This window comes from Oryzias melastigma, linkage group LG6, assembly GCF_002922805.2.
Source record: "Oryzias melastigma strain HK-1 linkage group LG6, ASM292280v2, whole genome shotgun sequence".
NCBI classification, from domain to species: Eukaryota; Metazoa; Chordata; class Actinopteri; order Beloniformes; family Adrianichthyidae; genus Oryzias; species Oryzias melastigma.
Genome location: NC_050517.1, coordinates 16,199,666 through 16,221,228, shown reverse-complemented (window position 1 = coordinate 16,221,228; position 21,563 = coordinate 16,199,666). Strand labels below are relative to the sequence as shown.

Below are 21,563 nucleotides of genomic sequence, written 5' to 3'. Positions count from 1 at the left end.
CTAAATAAATACAAAAACAAGATTACATTTTTTCTTCTGTTTATTTCAATTAGTCACATACTTGTCCACATTTATTCATTTTTACACACATTTTCGCTTTTAAATTGATTTATTTTTAATTCTTCTGCCATATAAAATTGTGCTTATTTCTCTTTACCACCTAATATAGCCCTGATTGAAAAATTTTGCAAAATGTCACAATAATACATGTTTTGCTATAAATTTATTACAATGGACCGTACTTGCACAAAGCATCAATTATATATTTATTGAATAAAACCAGGAGAACTATAATTGAGCAGATTATTGATTTGGTGATAAATGTCAGAATTGTCCTTTGCTGTTCAATTATTTTATCTTTATTCCTTTATAGGAACAATTTTCATATGTAATCATTAAAAACAAAATTCAATGATAACATTTCTTAACTATTCTTTACTGATGAATGAATGAATGAAACGGTTTATTTCAAGCAATCAGGTCACAATACACGACAATACAGTCCGGTTCAGGACTTAATATCAAATATTAATAGATTCAGGGTGTTAAGGGTCATTAATATCATTAATGTAATCAAATTTCAAAGCATCCACATTATTATAGTACTACTGAAAATGTATGTGTTGTATACACTAATAAACAAAATACCATCAATAGATAGTACACTGTGTTTCAGTTTTCTAAGTTCTCCTAGCCTGATGCTATATTTGCCCTACTCTATATTTGAAAGTGTGCTTGCGTGCTGTTGTGAGTGCAAACTTGGTAAGCTGATCCTTGACGGCCGATTGTAAACTACATTTTTAAGGTGAGCAGGAGGAAGGACAAGGGTCAGCACTTTATTTAAAATCGAGTCCAGTCAGGATGAATTGCAGTTTATCAGGAACAGATAACATTTACAAGCACAAATCATTTAATGTGCTTTACAGGGTTTTTAAAGACAATGGTTGACAATCATGAGTTTTACAATCATTTAAAAAACATAAACTATATTATTTGTAATTTCCCTGTTAATTAAAGTGTTTATAATTGCATTGATATGACGGCAAAATCCCTATTATCCTGTATGAAGTCAAATAGACAAGGCGGGTGTGTCACGCAGCCTTTTCAGTGAGCTTCAGCTGACATTGTACTTGTTGGATTTGTGTCATGCTATCAGCAAAATCCATTAAATCTTCTTCACCTCCACTAATTAAATCCTAAGAGGGAATCAGTGATACAAAGCACCATGGAAGGAGAAAGGGAGATACTTTGGAATCATAAAATCATTGTCTGTGCAGCTGAGAGAAGGCGGTTTTCAGCTATAAATGGATTTCACACAAAAAAAATTACTTTGTTGATTTGGTGCCACAAAAGCTTAAGTAAGTATGCAAACAAATGTACTACTGGAAATGGAAATTGTATAGGCTGTGTATTGTCTTTTTTAAACAACCAATACGACAAAAAAATGTTGAAAACCCCAATAATAAGTGAATGATCAACCAATTTGTTATAATATGATCCATTTTTGATGTTTTTCACTACAAATACGTTACTATTTTCCTCAAATAGTTTAGTTTTTACTTGAAAATAATTTTAAAAAAACATCAATAAATGTACTTTTTAAACACAAGTTTGTGTTTTTGTGCAAGAATTACAAAATAATGTCAAACTCACAACAATCAGGAAGCAATCTTTCATGTCAAAATGCTGAATTATACTTCCTGTACCCGAAGAAATTGAAGAACAAAGCAACCACACACGTCTTGTGTCTGTATGTAAATGATTTGCATGTCATTTTGCAATGAAACTGTCACAAATGTGTGTTTTTGTACAGTGAGCATTAACAGGTGTACAGAGGACAAAGCACAAACCGTAGGGAATACTAAACCACCTGATGCTCTCTCATTACAGAGATTAAATGTTGCCAGAATCAGAATGGAGACAAGTCTGTTTCATAGAAAGTATAAAACACATTGATTAAAATGGAACTTAGAGATCTAGGTTCATGTGTATACAGGCTGTCAGCTAGCAAAAAAAAAAAAAATAAAATAAACTGGACTAGTCTAACCTGTGCGTTGAGTGCAGTTTAGCTGAGTCATGATGATAAAACAAAGTTCTGCTGCTTTGTGTAACAATCAAACATGGATTTCCAACTATTGTAGGTTACATTTCTCAAAATTTGCAACAAACAAAGTACACCTAAAAAATAATAATAAAAAAATAGTGCCACATAATAAAAATGTATTATTTAATGGCTTCTTTTATTCCTATATGGGTTAATTTAGATATTCCATAATTCTAGTATTTATTTAATAACTGATACAACTTCAAGAACTATACGCTGAGATAACAACTCAAACTTATTACTGTAAATCTGGCTTCCTTCCAGTCTGTGCTGGGTGTCTTCCAAGTGTCCTTCACAGAGACTACGTGCAAACTAACTGTTCTGACTGGGTGCAGTTCAGGCTCTGGCACATCCAAAGTTATGCGGTTTGAACCAATCACTGCGCGTGTGACGTCATAGCGTAACGCCCCATTTTCCTCTCAGACACTCACAGTAACATGACACCAGCAGTTTATTGGCCTAAATTTTGTAACCACGTCTGAGAATGAAACTAAACTATGAACACCCTGTCCACTGTAAACTGGGAAGCCAGGACGAACATTTTTCTGTACCTTAAATTTCATTGGTTCCCTACTTTGTCGTTCTTCAGGTGGGCGGGAACAGCGAGTCTTTAAGAGATAGTGTGTGTTTTTCAGCATTACATTGCACTTTTTCCCTGCGTGAAGTGACATGAGTGGTGGAGTTTGGGAATTGTTAGCTTTAAAACAGTCGGAGCAACGCAACATTTAGCCAGGTAAGTGCAGTGCGGCTGATTTATTTTAGGTGTAACGGTTAGCGGGTTGTCGGGCACGAGCCTGTTCAGGAATGACCGTCACCGGGCCATTCTACGCAGTCTGCAGCAAACGGTATCAGTTTGGATAAAGTTTCACAGACCACCTTGATAAAAGAAAAAAAAAAAAAATATCACTATATGTAGCTCTGATTATTTGTCTTATGTTGTTTTTAGTACAAGATACTGTAAATTACTAACGTGCATTATGGGTAAGAATCTACTACAAGCCATAATGCAAACAAAAATCGCTGTTATTACGTTTTTGTTCTTTGCTAGCTTAATAGCAAGCTAAATGTTTAGCAAAACAAGAAACCAGACGGGGTTAATCTGAAAGGTATTCATTCCACTGAGAGGTTAAACCATCTGCCACTTTATAGGGGGGGGGGAACGACAACAGGAAGTGCATTGTGGGTAAAGATTTTATGATCCTGAACCCCAAACTTCTACATTGAGTTTGTGCTCACGACAAATATCTTGTTGTGGCAGGATTCGAGTCAGAATGGCTACCCTTTGCCGACTGAGGCAGTGCCACCCCACAGGGGTTGTTATCGCTCATCTTCACACCAGCAGCAGAGTTTCTGCCAAGCAACATTACAAGATGTTAGTCCTGGGAGGAGGAACTGGGGGCATTGCAATGAGTGCACGTATGAAGAGGATGGTTGGGGCTGATAATGTTGCTGTTGTGGAGCCTGCTGAGGTATGAATCCCATTATTATTGTTTATGGTTTTGTTTTAACTGAACATGTTTAAAAGACCCACTCCGATCATCATGTGAATTATTTTATAACGGCATTCCCCGTGTTCTTTTAATTATGATGATGCCATTTTTAGACTATTTTAGAAAAATCTTGTCATTTTCCAGGACATAGTTTCTCCAGAGCTGCAGCATTTCATTAGAAATTAACATTTGAGTCATGGGTAGAGTAAGCCCACCCCATTTCCCATCATCCATTTTTTTACACTCTCGTCTGCTAGCTTACAGCCCCTCACAACCCCAACCTAACATTACTGGTGCAACAAATATGACGACCAGTATTGGAGCTATCCAACTGTACAGTTTTGAGCTCAGACAAGGAAGATAAAGATGTACATGGATCTATTTGTCTGCAATGTATCAGAACGGAGTGGAGTAGAGACCTTGTGGCTAGCCTATGTCACAGCTACAAGCGTTTTCCTACTGCATTTTTTTGTCTGATCCTGATTCATAATGATTTGAATAAATAAATACTCAGAAGTGCTATTTGAAGCTCAATATCCTTAATATATGCCCTCCATCACAAGAAAATAAAACAAGAATATGTTTAAAAACACAGAAATTTTAATTGGAACACTTTTTAATTTTTTCCTTTTTTTTTCTCCAGATGCACTACTATCAGCCAATATGGACCCTGGTTGGCGCTGGTGCAAAAACCGTAGCCTCCTCTGGTCGCTCCACTGCTAGTGTTGTCCCATCTGGAGTGAAATGGGTGAAATCAAAGGTGCAGGAAATAAATCCAGAGACAAACACTGTTCGCACTGAAGATGGAAATGAGGTATGTTCTGCTTCATTTGAGTTCACACAGGGCTACAGATTAAAGTTATTGACCAAAACGTAAATTTTACACTTCACAGATTTCCTATGAGTACCTGATTGTGGCTCTTGGGTTACAACTCCATTATGAAAAGGTGTGGTTCTACTTTGTTTTTAACATCATTCCTGCAGCAGAGATACTTTAATTGCTAAATATGCATTCATTCTTATATGTAGATTAAAGGGCTGCCAGAGGGGTTCGAGCATCCGAAGATTGGCTCAAACTATTCCCTCCAGACTGTGGAGAAAACATGGAAGGCTTTGCAAGACTTCAAGGAGGGAAACGCCATTTTTACTTTCCCAAACACTCCAGTGAAATGTGCTGGTGCTCCACAAAAAATCATGTACTTATCAGATGCCTATCTCAGAAAGGTATTTCCTAACTGGGATCTGATTGATTTTGTTAAAGTAAACTTTTCTGTTCCGTTATTTATTAGTTTTGTTTTTTAAGACGGGGAAAAGGGAAAAAGCCAAGGTGATATACAACACGTCCCTGCCGGTGCTCTTTGGCATCAAGAAATATGCAGAGACTCTGTGGGACATTGTGAAAACTCGCGACCTACAAGTCAACCTCCGACACAACCTGATTGAGGTCCGGGCGGACAAGCAGGAAGCAGTCTTTGAAAATCTGGACAAACCTGGTGAAACAACAGTGTTTGAGGTAACTGTCGTGTGTGGTGAAGTGTAGATTGCAGTGTTTTGTCCTTGCTGTGTCAATATTCTTTAAACCATGTCGTTTTTTTTTGTTTCTCCTCAGTATGAAATGCTTCATGTTACACCGCCAATGGGGCCCCATTCTGTCGTTAAATCCAGTCCGCTGGCCGACGAGGCCGGCTGGTTGGACGTCAACAAAGACACTCTCCAACATAACAAGTATCCAAACGTGTTTGGAATCGGAGACTGCACTAACCTGCCGACAGCCAAGACCGGCGCAGCAGTTGGTTAGTGCACTACAAATGCTACAACACAGACCTCACCCAAGCAGAGATGATGTTGTGGACGTGTTTCTGACGAGCTGAATTTTTGTTTCTACCTCAAAAGTCCGACCCATGGGTCAAATGCGACCCAAGCTTAAATGACTAACGGTCCCTATCATAAAATCAATAATATGCATTTTCTTAAAACTGTGTGCACGGTTTCTTGATTGTGGTCGGCTAAATTACGTTTTAAGCCGTGGTAACGCTGTTGCTCAAACCCTTCTTACTCATTTATAAAAAACCAACTTGTAAATAAAAAAAGAGAAGTTGACAGAGGGCTACTGTTGCCAGGATAAGTGGAAATTTGATTTTTTTTCCCAAGGAAATATGAAACAACTGTGCCTAGAAGAGACTGGCTGTTTTCAATGACTTTTATATAAAGAGGCTCCACCAGGTGACACATTCTGACTAGAAATGAACGTAGCAAAAACTGACAAATTAACCTTAATTTGGATAAAAAATTAGTTAGCAGTGAAGAAATGAAAAGCCTTGCCATTTCAACAAAATGTTCATCAAATAGTTCCTTTGCATTCAGTGTTATTAAAGTAGTTTAAAGAATATCAGGTTGAATGGTTCGCCCTCACCAAATCCAGCCCTCTGCAAAAAGTTTGAACACCCCTGCTCTACCTATTATGATATTGAAGTTTGCAAAACAAACGGAAAGGAAGTTTGTCACAAGTGAATTCCACTTCCTGTCTAAGAGCGGTTGTGAAACCGATCGAGATTTAGGAACTTTAAGATCCTGTGTTCACTAGGTCACCAAGTGCTCTTTACAAAAAAAAGAAAAAAACGGTTCATAATAACTAACTACAGCATCTAGCTGCTGATTTAGAGTACTTTGTAGTTTCAAGTAACGATCAGTTCTTTGGGAACGCCATCATTTTTTTTAGCTTTGTGAGTCAGTTAGCATAATAAACCCGACCCTTTTCCTCATGTGAACACATGAATGGACAGGAATAGTCATGTTTATAGTGCTGTGTCTTTGTATGCATTCAGATGGATGGCAGACTGTCAGCATCACTGGAAATGTTTTGTTTTTTATGTAAATTTGAAGCATGTAAAAGGAGAAGTATTCTACCTTGAGAAAATTAAGAGATATGCAGCTTTTCCTCAAAACCGTTCCACAATGAAACGTTCCATCCTTGTGTTTTTGTGGACTTTTAGCTCTTTCTTTTTGTGGATACTTGTGTTGTTGTAGTTTCACTTCAGTTACACGGGGAAGGAGGGGACGGCTCCCAAACATGTGCTTTGACTTGTCTGTGTGGATGAAGTCTGGCACATTGTACTGATACAGTAAATGCGATGAAACTGTCGCAGAGACTTGTGCTGTAAATGTATCTGCAGCACATGAGAGATCTCAGTGTTTGTCTGGATTTACTCGTATATAAATCAGAAACTTTATTTAGGGTGAAAAATCAAAGTTACTCTTGAATTATAACACTGGTTTAGTTAAATACTAGGACATACCTTATAAGTAGAACAGCTTTATGGTAAGAATCATCTGTAATGATGACAGCTAAAGAGTAATAACTATCCTACAAAACTTACCACAAATTGACTAATTAAAAAAACTGAAAGACATGCATATTTATTTAAATATGTTGAAAAATGAAAGTGGACTCTGACTACAAATAATATCTTCTATATAATGCACATGTTCTCCAACATAAGTGCTCTTTAAATAAAATTAGGTAAGTTGTTAAAATTGTTCGAGAAGCAAACCAGTGAAGGAATTACATGAAAAGATATTACCAGTAGGAGAGATGTACTTTTTTGGACAAATGATGTTTTACTTGAAATGTATTGCAAATGCTGATTGAAAAGTTGCTCTATTTTTTTTCTTTTCAGTAATTTTGAACATTTTGTTTTGCTTCCTTGTGCTTTTTATTGCCTGTTTAACATAATTTAGTTATGAATGTGCATGAGGTGTTTTCAAGGAGGGAGAAGTTTGGAATCGTAAAAACTTTTTCATTTTAATGTGGATTGCTCAAACAAACAGAACATTGCAGCAGAATCGACACTACTTAGTGAGAATTGGGTCTTAATACAACATAGTTTATCCCTTTTAAATATATATTTTTTTGTATTGTTGTATCTAGTCTCTATGGATTCCATTAAGATATTTGTCTCCTTAATAACATCTATGCACTTTTTCTCTGTATTAGTTTCAACTGAAACTAATTAAAGATGCAAAATAGGGTTTAATTGTTGGATTTTCATTTCTAAGTACATGCTGGAATTAGAGATATATTCTTTAAAAAAGTTGACCTGTGTGTTTTGGGTCAACAAAACTACTTATTCAAAAGAACTTTGTTTTCTCTTTTAGCTGCACAATCTGCCATTTTGAACAGAACAATCAAGAAAGTAATGAAAAAGGAGATGCCAGATAAAAAGGTAAGATATTGTTTATATATTTGAACAAGTGTTGGAAATTCTCAAAAACAAACTAATAATAATATATTTATACTTTTTTCCTAGTACGATGGGTACACCTCTTGTCCATTGGTCACTAGCTACAACACGGTTGTTCTGGCTGAGTTTGACTACAACGGCCAGCCGCTGGAAACATTCCCCATCAACCAAGCCAAAGAGAGACGGTTAATGTATTTCATGAAAGCTGATGTGATGCCTCACCTCTACTGGCATGGCCTTCTCCGGTATGACAATGTTTTGAAGTTAAAGCTATTAAACTTTTCCTGCACAAATATTTACCCGCCTTCTCTTTTCGCTCAGGGGCTTTTGGGGCGGACCAGGACCATACAGGAAACTGCTTCATCTGGGGATGAAATAAGCACCTTACTGCCAGTCTGCACTTTAAAAGTTTCGTTTCCTAATAAAAGTAACAGAACATCATCTCATGAATCCAGATTCAGCAATAATCTGCAATTTTCTCATCACTGCAACAGACGAGGTAACAGGGCTTTAATACCACCAGAAGTTACAATGAAACCAAACAAATGTTTTGCAGTTTCCTTGAAGAATATTTAGGCTCTTTTTGACATCTCACTGGCTGGCAAGTTGTACTATTTTCATGATGCACAATATTACACTAAGCTATGGGATTTTTCTGTTGTGATTCAAAACAATTTTGCTTCAAGGGCGTCATTAAACTTAAACCCCAGAGGGGCTAAGAAGAATCTGAAATCATGTTAAACTGGATTAAACTTTTCCTGATGAATGCATAAGGGCCGGATATTTATGCAAGCTGACAAAAGCACAGTGTTGCTTTATACTTTGAATTGTCTATAACTCAAAGTATACTCTATTTTAGATTACTTAGCAGTCAATAGAGTTCTTTTTCCAAGTTAAAATTGTGCCTGTTGGTGGGAAAACATTCATGTGTCAACTAAGGAAGCACATATCTCACTCCATTAAGCTTGATGACGTAAAAGTCATTAAGATGATATTACTTTATTCTGGTAAAACTTCTTTAGCAGCTTTCGCTAGTGTTTGAATATTGGCCTGCTAACGAATACAAGTTTTCTTTTAGAACATGTAACTGTGTAATGTTTTTACTGTCTACATTTGATTGTCAACACTTGTGGGTGTACAGTCGGTACTCAAATCATGTTTTTATTTAGGAAAAACTTTCATCAATAAAAATGACTGTCGGAAACTGTTTTTTTTATTTTTATTTTTTTTTTATTTTAGTGACAACTGAGCAAAAATGCTAAATATCTACAATGCAGTTTCTATTTTCAACTATTTGGTGAGGCCTGTATCTTGTCTTTAGACAAACATCAATTCTTAAAATGTAATTTTAAAATAACTATAATGTGTGACATAAAAATATCTTTTTTTTTATTAGATGTGACAGTGGCTGGGGAATTACATTAAGTTGTGTTTTTTTTTGGCATTTTGTGGTGTGTTGCATTAGCACATTAGTATTTTTTGTTTATTTTCCACTGTTCATTAAAATGATTGATCCACCAATTCAAATTCAAGGGGAGATGATTTTCATGGTTTTTGTTTTTAAATTTGACTCTTTTCTGACGATTTTCCACATTTTCTGTTTATTTTCATTGACGAGACCGAGTCTGCACATGCGCACAAACGTGTCCACTTTTTGTAATGATAGTTGTGAAAAATATGACCGCCGGATCTTTACGACTCAAAGCTTTCCGTGTAGTGATACATTAGCACCAGCAGGGGTACATGTCAGAGCCTCGGGCTGATTTTCGAGCACCAATGCCCGGGCAGCTTCGACTTGACTCCGCTTTCCGCAACGTTGGTTCGTTCCTCTACGTCCGTGTCGCATTCCGCTGCGCAACGCCAACGTTATATTTGTGATGAGGCGGGAAATGGCGTCCGAAGACATGGCTGATCTGTGACTAGCCACCGAGCGACACACACGGCTGGCTGCGACAACCACGGCTCGACCTCTATCGGCGGCCGCCACGGCTGCAGTCCACGGCTCAGCAGAAACCCCGCGGCACGTTTAAAAACAAGCTTCAGAGATAATTGGTGAGTAGAGGCCGACATGTAAACAAAAATGTCCCCGTTAAACCGTAACTGCTGTTAGCTAGCGGCGAGCGTTAGCCAACCAAGGGGGCGTAGTCTAATCACTGTACAGTTGCAGAACTAATAATAAAATGTCGAGTTTATTATATTTATTTATTTGTAACACCACCGAGTTAGCACCTAAAACGAACTTATATAAATGGTTAAACGTTAGACATGTTGTTGTAGTCCGCGAGGCGGGATTGTTTGGAGTGCCTTCGGCTATTTGCTAACCGGAGCTGGCTAGCCGCAGTGACAGCTTCTCATTTGTTAGTGGAAATCGCAATTAACATTAGATCAGGTAACCCGCCACGTTTCGGCTAAGACCCTAGAAGTTCAGTCGTGTTGCTAATAACAAGAAAAAAGATTGTGGAGCGTTCGCCGCTACATGGTAACAGCAGCGGCTAATGGTAGCGGCTAAAGCTGCTTGTGAGTCCGGTTGGTGTTACATAACTGCAGTCACCGGTGGCGTTTGATGTCATCTCGCTGTAAATGAGCAAATCCGGCAGTAGGAAGAGTTTCTGTCTCTCAACTAAAGAAGTCAGTGCATCAATCTCTCCAGATTGTTACAGATTCCTGGTTTTTAAGCGCCCTTCATCTCGTTCAACTGAGCACATTTTTAAAAGGCATGCTCTAAATTTTTCTAATTGAATGCCACCTTTTTATACCATACACGATCAGGCAAACACAAATAAATTTTACTTCTTCACTCGTTTGTTGACGTTCTTCTAGTTTATTACTTTTTATCTATTATTTTTGAAACTCACGTTTCTAGAAAACGCCCACCTTAAACTGTTCACCTTTCCTCTGTTCATACTTTGTATGGCTTAAAAACAGGCAAACTAAAATGAAATCTTAACTTGTATGGATGATACTAATAATGAAAAGTATTTGTTAGCATATTTCTTGAATCAATACATACTCAAATGACATTTTTTGTACATTTTTTGCATTTTTGATGGCATTTCTCTCATGATGGAGGACATGTATGACAAAATTTATGCTTGAAATTGCAGTTCTGAGTATTTCTTTACTCAAATTGTTGTGAATCACGAGCAGACATAAAATATTGGTGGAATAATCTTGTAGCTGTGACGTCGGTGCTGCAATCCGCTCCATTTTGATGCATCCACTTGCAGACCGACAGATTAATGTATGTCTTTGTTTTCCTCGTCTGAGCTGGTAAAACTGTACAGCTACCGTTTTTGTTGGTAATGTTATGTTGGGATTTTAAGCTAGCGGGTGAGCATGTAAACAGATGGTTGATGAGAAAAGGGGCAGGCTTACTTCATTTGATTCATCTGTTTCATTTTCTTTATATATGTCCTCCCATCGTGAGAAAAATACCACAAGAGCATGTAAAAAAGAAGTCATTGCCATAGTCTTTAAATTATAAGCATGTTCTAATAGGATATTAAATAAATATTGTATATTTATTTGCCTAATAATCCTATTTTTTTAATCCACCATGAAGCATCAACATCCCTCCGATCTAAAGGTATAAATAAAGGTTTTTCCTCTCTTGTTTTTTTATCCTCCTGTTAGGTTCTTCTATGTGATGTTGGAGCACAATGAGGCTGAGAGTGCGTAAAGCTCCTCAGCAGCCGAAAAAAGGCCATCAAACACACCTGTCCCAGCTGAAACGCAAACATCGGGAAGTGGAGCCATCTCCAGTGAGGAGTCGAGGCAAAATGCAGAAAAATGAAACTGGTCTCTTCTCCACAATAAAGAAATTCATCCGTGGAAATGCTGTCAAGGTAGGCATCGATAGGGAATTCAGTCATATTCTTTAACCGATAAATATGATGTGGGATGTAATAAATAATTAATTCAAAGTTAAAGCAGGTTTTTGATGAATAATGTATATAATAAATAAGCTAAATCTAAAATCAGTTGTTCAATTTTGGTGTTGAATTGACTCAAATCTGTCTCACATGAGTGATTTCTGTGGTACTACATTTGACTTTTTACTGCATGTATTTTTTTTTGCTATATTCCTAACATAAATTTAATGTAATTTACTTCTAGTTTGATGTAGAGCCATTTTTGCGATTAAAATTCAAATTAAAATAGATTTTTCTTAAAGTAACAAAACAAAAAAATAGTCTACAGACGTGCACCATTCTCTAGGAGGGCTGCCACAAACAATTATTTTAATAGTTGACTAATCACAGATGATTTTTTCCAATTAGTCGACTAATCAGGTTTTGCGCATACTGGATGTAAAGCAAACATCTTAACAATCATTAGCTTTAAACTAACTAAGAACTAGATATGTAGCATTACCTGTGAAAATGCTGGTGTGAATGCTGCAAGCTGAATTTGGGTGCTTAAGATGCTAGTGCTAATACCTGAAGATGCTGAAATTGATAGCTAAAAACCCCGAAGCTGATAGCTGAAAATGCAAAAGTTAATAGCTGAAATTGCTGAAGCTGATAGCCAGCTAAAATATTAGTTAAATGGCAAATTAGCCTAAAAAAACTGAAAAAAGCCTAAGTTAACCAAAACAGCTAGCATGCTGCTGAAATATTATCTAAACTCCAAAATAACCCAAAAAAAACAAAAATACTAAATTAGCTAATATAATAGCTAGCATGTAGCTGAAATATTAACTTAACTCCAAAATAGTCTAATAAACCTTGATAAATGCCAAAAACTAGCATAATGCCATTACAATTTTCAACCTTACTACACTCTTGACTCCATATAATATAAAGTAAAGACTAATTGACTGTTAAATTAGTTATCGACTATTTCAATAGTTGATTAGTCAATTAGTCGACTAATGCTAATTGGTTCTATTGGTCATAGAATAGGCTAAATTGATAATTTGAGACTGCTTGAATTATGACAACAAAGGGCTGAGAAGAGAATCCAGAAAATGCAAGAAATAAACCAAAATCTGATTGAAACAATGATTGGACAATGTTGGAACAAAGTAAAGAAAATAAAATCTGCTTCCTGGCAATGTTGGCACGACATGACTTACAGCTGACAGGACTAAGCACCACCTCCGTATGGATGTCTGTATTAGCTGCACACAAGCGTGAACAGTAAAAATGAGTTTTTGAGCAGACAACAGGAAATTTTCCCTCTTGTCACGTGATCAGGATAGCAGGAACCACAATTTTGACTCAGTCAAGTTCTAGTTTGAAAGTTCCTTGGAGTTTTTTAGGATCTGATATGTTTGCTCTCCTTTTTTGCAATCTATTGAAGGAGTGTTAGACTTTCCTTTCTCTATTTTTTTGGCATAAAACACTGTTTATTTGAGTGCTTCAACGTCGTGTGCCTTAAAATACGTCTTTAAAAAAAAGGCCCAATGCTTTAGTTGTTGTGTCTTTAAGGTTTAAGTGTACTAAACATGTTTGTACATGCAAAAGAGAGCTCCCACAGTAATGAAACGATGTAGAAATGCATTAAAAATGCTCTGATGGTTAAAAAAATAGCTGTAAATATATGTAAAAACTCTGATGTGTTTTTTTTATGTATCTGAAGTCCAAAGAGAGTCAACGTGATATTGTTTCTCCAAAATGCTAAGACAGACTTTTCTTACATACTATTTATGTATTGATTGTCCCAGGTGGATCAGGACATCCCGGCCAAAAGGAGCCGCCTTGATTGTAATCCTGACAATAATCTCATAACATCAACACCGCAGACCAGAGGTCTCTCCAATAAAACAGTGGCCAGAGTTTGCCGGAAAACTCCAAATAAAGGTATCGCAGATCTTCATCACATTTATCTTCCCTGACGTTTCTACACAACACAGTGTGCAGAAACAATGGATGAATTAGACAGATGTTGGTTTTAAAAATGACATTTATTTATTTATTTGTTTTAGACACGGTGACCTGCAACAGTAAAGTTCTGAAACCAAATGGTAAAATCGAAGCCCCCGTCGACACACCCAGCAGCCCCCCGCGCACCACCCTGCTCGGAACCATCTTCTCACCAGTCTTCAACTTCTTTTCACCAGCAACCAAGACTGGTAAGGAAACCATTCAGCTCTTGAAAATCCTTTAATAAAAATCCATTCTAAAAAGTTTCAGCGTAACTCAGGATTAGTGAGAAATTGTTAGAGATTTGATTTCTTTGTGGGGGTTTGTAAATCCATCATTTAGTCTGTAGAACTGTACTATGTGCTATCATCTGTTGACTCTGAGGCACTATTTGGATAAATCAGTTTCTTGTTATCCAGCAGCTTTTAGTTAGATGTCACATGATCAGCACAAATTGCTGGGAAAGGGGAGACAGGGGGCGCTAGACAGTCTTCAATAGACTAAACTTTTTCACCTTAAGGGAATTTGTGTCGGTTTGTCAACCAATTTTTTAGCAAAACATAGCATTGCTTTAATTGGTGTTTTAAAGCTAAAATAACATTCACAGGCATTTACATTTTCTCATCAATTGTAAAAACAAAAAAACAGTCCAGATTTCTGATCCATCATGTTTTGGTCATTTTTTTTTTAAAGTGGTTTAACATCCTGAGACCAAACTGACCTTTCTTGGTCTTTGTCCGTCTTGTTTAAGCCACTCCAGGTTCAGATTCTCCGGGTCAAGCCGTGGAGGCCGAGGAAATCATGAAACAACTGGACATCGAACCGGCAGAAGAAATGCCAAGTAGCACCCTGACATCCACAGAGGGAATCGGCCAGTGTTACTCCTCATCCATGCTACCACAGAGACTTCAGATCACCTCTGACAGCTCCATAGAAGAAGGAGAAATCATCACTGAAACGGACATGCCCCCATTAACAGGCAAGTTCTCTCTCAATCTATTAACTTGTCCACATCCAAAACCTGTTTGTCATGAATCTGAAACGAAAACATCACATTTTATCACTTTTGATTTCAGTAAGCTTCCGTTTCAGCACTGTTCTCGTCTTTTTTTCGCTTCAACAAAACATCCAGAGCTCAGTTTTTGAAGAGATTGATTGATCCTGTGTCTCTGTAATCTGTGCTTCCATCAGCTCCTGGGTGCATGTCAGTTGGCAGCTATCCACATTCGATACCCTCGGCCCCTCCAGAAACCACCTATGAAGATGAGTGGGAAGTTTTTGACCCGTAAGTTCATCAAAACTGCCTTTTATAAATCATGATTTGTGTAAATCAGATGGTAAAACAGGGAAAATAACCCTATGTTTGATGTTATAACTTGAATTGCTACTGTGGCGTACTTTAATGTGGATGTATCAACTTTGACCACTAGGTGGCAGCAAAAACCAAAACTCTGCATATTTGTGTGGATCAAACTCTGCTCCTACATTACAAAAGGGACGTTTTAGGACAGTATTGTAAATAGAAGAATTTTTATTTATGCACTAAATTTTACAATAACAAATATTTCACATCTTGATTTAAATTAATCAATAAATTAGATTAAGTTTTACCAGTTTATGCTTGTTTTTTTTTATGTTAGTACTATGATCTTATCTTACTTTTTTGTTGCACCAAATAATTTAGCTAAAAATCTTCTCTACAGTATTTTAATTGTTTTCATTTGAATGATATTTGTGATTGAAGGTACTACTTCATCAAGCACGTGCCTCCTCTGACAGAAGAGCAATTAACCAGAAAACCAGCATTACCTTTGAAGACACGCAGCACACCGGAGTTCTCTCTGGTTCTAGATCTGGTAACGAAAAGTTCCACAAGTACTTTTGTTTTCTAACAAATGCCATTTATCTAACACATTGTTTTTATTTTTCCAGGATGAAACTCTGGTTCACTGTAGTTTAAACGAATTAGAAGATGCTGCTCTGACTTTCCCAGTGCTTTTTCAGGATGTAATATACCAGGTAATAACTTTAATTAAACTGTCATTTTTAAAGGATACTGCATCTTTTGCTGCTGTGATCAACAATATATGTTTGTTTTTTTTTAAATCTGAAGGTGTACGTTCGATTGAGGCCCTTTTTTAGAGAGTTTCTAGAGCGCATGTCTCAGTTATACGAGGTGAGGGATGTCTGCACTCAAGAGGTTCTTCACATTATTTTATAGTCCCTGAAACGACGTCTGAATGTTGTTTATTCAATATCAACCTTGAATATTTCAGATTATTCTCTTCACGGCTTCAAAGAAAGTCTACGCTGACAAGTTGCTCAACATCCTGGATCCCAAAAAGCAGTTAGTAAGGTAAGTCATCGAAAAATTTTCCATATTCAAAGATTATATTTGTGGTTTTCTTTAATATTCTGAAATCTTTTGAACTTCTGTTGCTATATTTTTATCGTTAAAATTATCTTTCTAATCATGTGATTGAATTTTCTCAAACAGACATCGGTTATTTCGGGAACACTGCGTCTGCGTTCAAGGAAACTACATCAAAGACCTCAACATTCTCGGACGGGATCTCGCCAAAACGGTTATAATTGACAACTCACCCCAAGCCTTTGCTTATCAGGTAACACTTGAATATTCATTTATGTCATATTTTATAGTATGCTAGTAATCTATGTACTCACCACGGTGAATAAAAGACTATGTAAGCCTTGCCTTTGCATTGTGGATCATTAATAGCAGATTTTTTTCTTTTTAGCTTTCCAATGGGATCCCTATTGAAAGCTGGTTTGTGGATAAAAATGACAACGAGCTTCTAAAACTCGTTCCTTTCCTGGAAAAGCTGGTGGAGCTGGTATGTATGCTAATGTTTGGAAAAACTGGGATCCAAAAGCGACTGGAAGCATAGAAGATAAATATTCCTCCTCTAAGGCTACGGTCATATTTCCCAAAATGCTGTGGCACAGCAACCAAATTCAAGTTTTTCAGCAAATTCGACAGGTGGCTGCGCTGCGGCATTCGGGAGGCAGCAGGTTCATTTTTACGTCCTGCGCAGGGTTTGAGGAGAAGTTGCAGCCAGGCTACATTTTGAGGTTGCACGGTGGCAGTCCACTGACATGCATCGCAAAATTGGGTGGCCACAGGTTGAATGAAGCTGAAGTTGGCAGTCAGCAGAAGCTCTGCTGTATTTGTAAATGATAAAAATCCAATAATCTCATTACTGATCCCCAGATTATTATTATAATGAAACATTTCCTGAGCTTGGTATCTGTGATGTGAACCGTATTCTCATGTTTTAAAATATTTTTTTCCAGAACGAAGACGTCAGACCTCGCATCCGAGAGCGCTTTCGTTTGCACGACCTCCTTCCTCCCGACTGAGGAGCTCCTGCTCTCTGATCCCTCAATCCCGACGCAGCGTGGGGGGAAAAAGAGAAGACTGAAGGATGTATTCAGTGGTTTTTTAATGTGCATATGCAACATTTCCTGTTTTTGTTTTTTTTAATGCAGAACAAAAAGACGCTCAAAGCAGATTTGGATCAAACTGAAGGCCTTCTCGTGGAATCTGTCTCCAACAATGTTGGATTGACTTAACCTGAATGTTGTTAGGTGTCGGTTCTCTGAACTTTGACCTTCCACGGCCAGTCAGACTTGCATTTTGTTCATTATTATCTTGTAAATATATGTACATAAATCTTTTTTTCTCTCTCTCTTAAGGTTTTTACATAATTTTACTTCTGATTTTAGTATGTACTCTTTTATTCAGTTGCTTTTATAAACCATGAAAAAGTGTTTGAAGTTGTCGATAAGCAGCTGCGTTTCTGTTGTATGCCTGCAGTATTCCTGTGATGCTTTACTCCATTATATGCAGTTGTCTGTAATAAGGTGCAGTTATTTTTATTTTTTTTAAAGAAGTATGTCCAGGAAGAAAATGTTTCTAAAATATTTTAAAGTTTAAAAAAAAGAGTAATCTTGAGTAAGATCTCAAATGGATACAAAGCCATAATGGCCAATCAATAATTTTTGGAGATTTGTATCTGAGAGTCCATTTCTGATTAGACACTTTGATGGGGGTGTGGGGGGGGTCTGGCATCTTGCACTTTGACATCCAGCCCTTTGTAAGTTAATGTAAAAACTTGTTACTTTTCTACACAGGTGTGCCGCCGCTCCAAATTGTGACGGGAGGAGATTGAAATTGTAGCACCAGCAAACATGTCTGCTCTGAAATCTTGTTTTCCAAGATGTCCCGTATGTTGGATCTTTTCATGTACAAGCCCCGCCCCCAGTTTTATTGACTTTTGAATGATCACTCCTGTTGTATTCAGTGTTACGCAATGGTTTCCTTGAAAATAAATGCATTTTTACACAGAAGTCTTTTCACTTATTGTCTTTTTTTATGCGATCCAGAGATGTTTAATAGAACTGAAAACCAAATGGAGATGAAAATTTTATACATTTTAGAGAATATTGGGAATTGAAATAAATAATTAGTAAGAACTTCTTAAGGTTTTGCTTCAGTTGAAGTGTTGGCTAATGATAACAGCTGATTCAATTGCCTGAAAACTGTAATTTATTTTAAAGTTAAAAGTTGAGTACTGGGGTTTATTACATTTAAATTCTTAATCTACCAGTTCATTTTAATTGAAATTAAACATAAAAGTTATGTTAAATGAACATATTTCATGTTAGAGGTAAAAACTGCCAAATATAATGAGAAGTTAAGGAGGAAGAATGAGAAGTAAAGAAGAAAAAAGCAAAAAGACACTAAGGACAATCAGAAGATCAGAAGTCTCAGTTCAGAGGTCTCCACCTCCTGAACATATTCTGCTTTAAATTAAATTAAATTCAGAGAATGATGTCCCCTCTTCCAAAATACTCCCAAATCTGTAATAAAATCACAAGGTAAGATGACCCTTTTTTTACCCCTCAGTGGGGAAATTTCCACTTTGCACCATTTCAGTTTACAATAAAGGTAAAATAACATTTTAGGTAAATTTTAAAGGAAATTTGAGTGATTGCATATCTACAATCCTGACAAGAAGAAGGTATTAGACCATCGCACCAAAACAGAAAGATTCCACCTCTTCTTAAACAAGTAGTTCAATTAAATCAGAAGTTTTACTCTCTCTGCTACAATTCTTTTTTCAAGATTTTACAATCACAACTTGGAAACAGAACAAACAAATCTTTCAGAGCGAGGGCAAAGCCTGGTTATTATAAAATAAAAATAAATCAAAATACAATTCAATGTGATATAATCAGTGAAATTAAATTTTGCTTTTAAATTTAGTTTGAGATTCAACAGTTCAAGGCACATGCTAAACATTTGTATTTACACATTTTTGCTTTCCATACCGGGAAAATTTGTCAAATAATGCTAAAATATGGAATTTAAAAAGTAAAATATTATTTAAAATAAAATTAATATCAATGTACGGAGTTTTTGGTCGAAATCCATACATAAATTTGCATTTTGCTGTATTTCAGAGTTGATTATTTTTTTAATATCATTTCACTTTTCTTTCTTTCAGTACTTATTTATGGATTTTATCTCAATTTACCACTTTTAATTTGTAGATTTGTGTCACTTTTTAGCCTCCCATGCAGTGGCTATTTATACAAAACAAATAGTCCTTTTTTGAAAATAAATAAAATAAATAAAAAAACAATACTAAATACATTAAACAAAAATAAATTAATTCCTGGATATACAATCACCTGTTCCTAAAAATCAATTTAAGATAAACTGAGTTTTAAGGTAAAAGTTAGATTTATTATGCAGGATTTAAATAAATCAAATTTTATTTTGAAGGACTTTCCATACCCTGTAACACAAAATGCTTCACAAACTAAAAGCATCTTTCAAACGGACCAAAAAAAGAGACTAAATACCTTAATAGATTTATAGAAACATTCTGACAGATAGAAGCTTCTACTTGACAAAATTTCCCCAAAACTAAAAAAGTATTTAACCTTGTGGCTCTGAATTATGACATAATCAATCAATGAAGCAAAAATCTGCTCAGAAACTCATCAACCTGCAACAACAGAAGTCAGACGAGAGGAAAAAAGTGAGCTTCAGTGGTCATCTTTTATGGTTGAGCACACATCCTGCCAGAGTTTTTATTCACAGATACGAGATTATGAGGTGTCCCGATCAGATAACCTGCTGATGTCTTAATCCTTTTGATCTTTTTGACAAACGGGTCATTAAATGGATGGCGGACAGGCTCCCACAGGTCACATGGCTCCAAACACAAAGGGGGGCATTATCTACAGATGTGTGAATTGTTTCAAAACAAAATCCTGATAGTCTGAAGATAAGATGAGGATTAACACCCCCACCACCACCACCCACCCACCCACAGGCATGGATTGGCTGCTGGTGGAGGCTGTGGTTTATAAATCAGAGGATCTCACAGGTGCGCGCTCACCTTCAGGCACAGGTGACACTGAGGATGCTGATGCTGCCGCTGCTGCTTCTGTGCGCCTCGGTGGGGGCGTGGGGGTCGGGGGAAGCTCAGAAGCTGCAGGCCCTCCACTGCCCCCCCTGCGAGAGGATCCACTGCTCCACCCGGCGGGCCCTCAGGCTCCAGTGTAAAGGCGGGGTCACCACGGGAGTGTGTGGCTGCTGCCCCGTGTGCGCCAAAACGGAGGGGGAGAGCTGCGGGGGCACGTGGGACCACCTGGGTAAATGTGACGAGGGGCTGGTGTGCATGGTGGAGGCAGAGGATGTGGAGAGCAGAGGGAGCTGCAAGTCAGGTGAGGAGGACAGCATCCAGTGAGGAGAAAAAAATGACAAAAATATGACATTTTACAAAAAAACTAATCAATTTTTTGTCATTTTTGAATAAAACTCATTGATTTAAGCTGTACGTCCTGTGAAGTGGCGTGTTTCTGTGACGCTGTGGTAAATCTGGTTTATGAGCTGTGAACACTGATAGTGCGCTCAAGGCTCCCTTTGATTCAAAGCTTTCCGCTCACATTAGTTACTCTTCTTATCTGCTCATGATAAAAGCAGTCGTCACCCAAACCGTAATCTATTACCAGAATCTAAATGATGTTTTCTTTTTTTTTTTTGCTATCTGGATTTAGTATTTCATGTATTCATTGACTTCTCATCAACTGCAGTGATTGAAGATCTGGATCCGGAGAGCTGCCAGCCGGAGTGCACCAAGGACTACTGTCAGGCTAACCCCTTTGCTGTCTGCTCTGCCAGGTGACTGAAATCCTTTCAGTTTATTTGGGTGAATATATATATATTTAGAAAGTAGAATCTGAATCATGTATCCTGCAGGTTTGCCTCCCTGGAGAAGAAATCCTGTCAGGGTTCCTGCCAGCACACCTCCTGCTCCAGCTGCTTCATGCTGACCCCCCCGTCGTGTCCACACGCCTGCAGCCCCACAGACTCCACCTGCCTGCAACTCTTTGGGAAGTGTGTGCGCAGTCACCTGAGAGCGCGGCCTCATGTGTGCCACAGTGACCTGCAGGTAGAAAAACTACAGCAAAATTTGTCATTATTTTTCTTCTCTACAATCAAACTGTCTTTCTCTTTTTTTTTAGAACACCAGCGATGGACATTTTATGTGTTTGCTCCCATCCTGCTCAAACTAGATTACCTAAAGAAAACATTACCGGCTCATGTAGCAACAGTAACAAAAGGCAGCTATCTGTAAACTTTGTGAATACGTCAAAAATACTATCACCTAAAAATGTTGTGTAAACTGTATCATTTTTTATACAATTATGAATTTGTTAAGAAATAAAAAATAAACTATTTTTTTTTGGATATATACTCTTATTTTAGAAGTTGTTGACTCAATTGTTGCAGTTTTTTATATAAAAAAAACTTCTTTGTGAT

General features: G+C 37.2%; 3 protein-coding genes across 4 annotated transcripts; all 3 read left to right on the top strand.

The window, feature by feature from the left end:
- The first annotated feature begins 2,530 nt into the window (after positions 1-2,530).
- On the top strand, positions 2,531-8,508 carry sqor (sulfide quinone oxidoreductase). Its single transcript, XM_024281734.2, has 10 exons — positions 2,531-2,837; positions 3,363-3,573; positions 4,238-4,408; positions 4,488-4,541; positions 4,624-4,818; positions 4,898-5,107; positions 5,204-5,387; positions 7,750-7,817; positions 7,902-8,080; positions 8,157-8,508. The coding sequence occupies exons 2-10, from the start codon at positions 3,376-3,378 to the stop codon at positions 8,212-8,214; spliced, it is 1,317 nt and encodes a 438-aa protein (XP_024137502.1). The 5' UTR covers positions 2,531-2,837; positions 3,363-3,375; the 3' UTR covers positions 8,215-8,508.
- A 664-nt stretch (positions 8,509-9,172) lies between these two features.
- ctdspl2a (CTD (carboxy-terminal domain, RNA polymerase II, polypeptide A) small phosphatase like 2a) lies at positions 9,173-18,073 on the top strand. Of its 2 annotated transcripts, XR_002920273.2 has the most exons (14): positions 9,173-9,887; positions 11,469-11,680; positions 13,504-13,639; positions 13,765-13,911; positions 14,454-14,681; positions 14,894-14,987; positions 15,447-15,558; positions 15,635-15,721; positions 15,816-15,878; positions 15,979-16,058; positions 16,200-16,326; positions 16,462-16,557; positions 17,018-17,150; positions 17,858-18,073. XR_002920273.2 is itself a non-coding variant. In XM_024281733.2 (13 exons), the coding sequence occupies exons 2-13, from the start codon at positions 11,495-11,497 to the stop codon at positions 17,081-17,083; spliced, it is 1,422 nt and encodes a 473-aa protein (XP_024137501.1). In that variant the 5' UTR covers positions 9,173-9,887; positions 11,469-11,494; the 3' UTR covers positions 17,084-18,073. The 2 variants fall into 2 exon arrangements, 1 of the variants encoding a protein (XP_024137501.1); XM_024281733.2 differs by having other exon boundaries at positions 17,018-18,073.
- Positions 18,074-20,077: 2,004 nt separating this feature from the next.
- Positions 20,078-21,455, top strand: si:ch73-330k17.3 (IGFBP domain-containing protein). Its single transcript, XM_024282749.2, has 4 exons — positions 20,078-20,464; positions 20,834-20,921; positions 21,000-21,192; positions 21,266-21,455. Exons 1-4 carry the CDS (start codon positions 20,161-20,163, stop codon positions 21,314-21,316), a joined length of 636 nt encoding a protein of 211 aa, XP_024138517.2. The 5' UTR covers positions 20,078-20,160; the 3' UTR covers positions 21,317-21,455.
- The last annotated feature ends 108 nt before the right edge of the window (positions 21,456-21,563 follow it).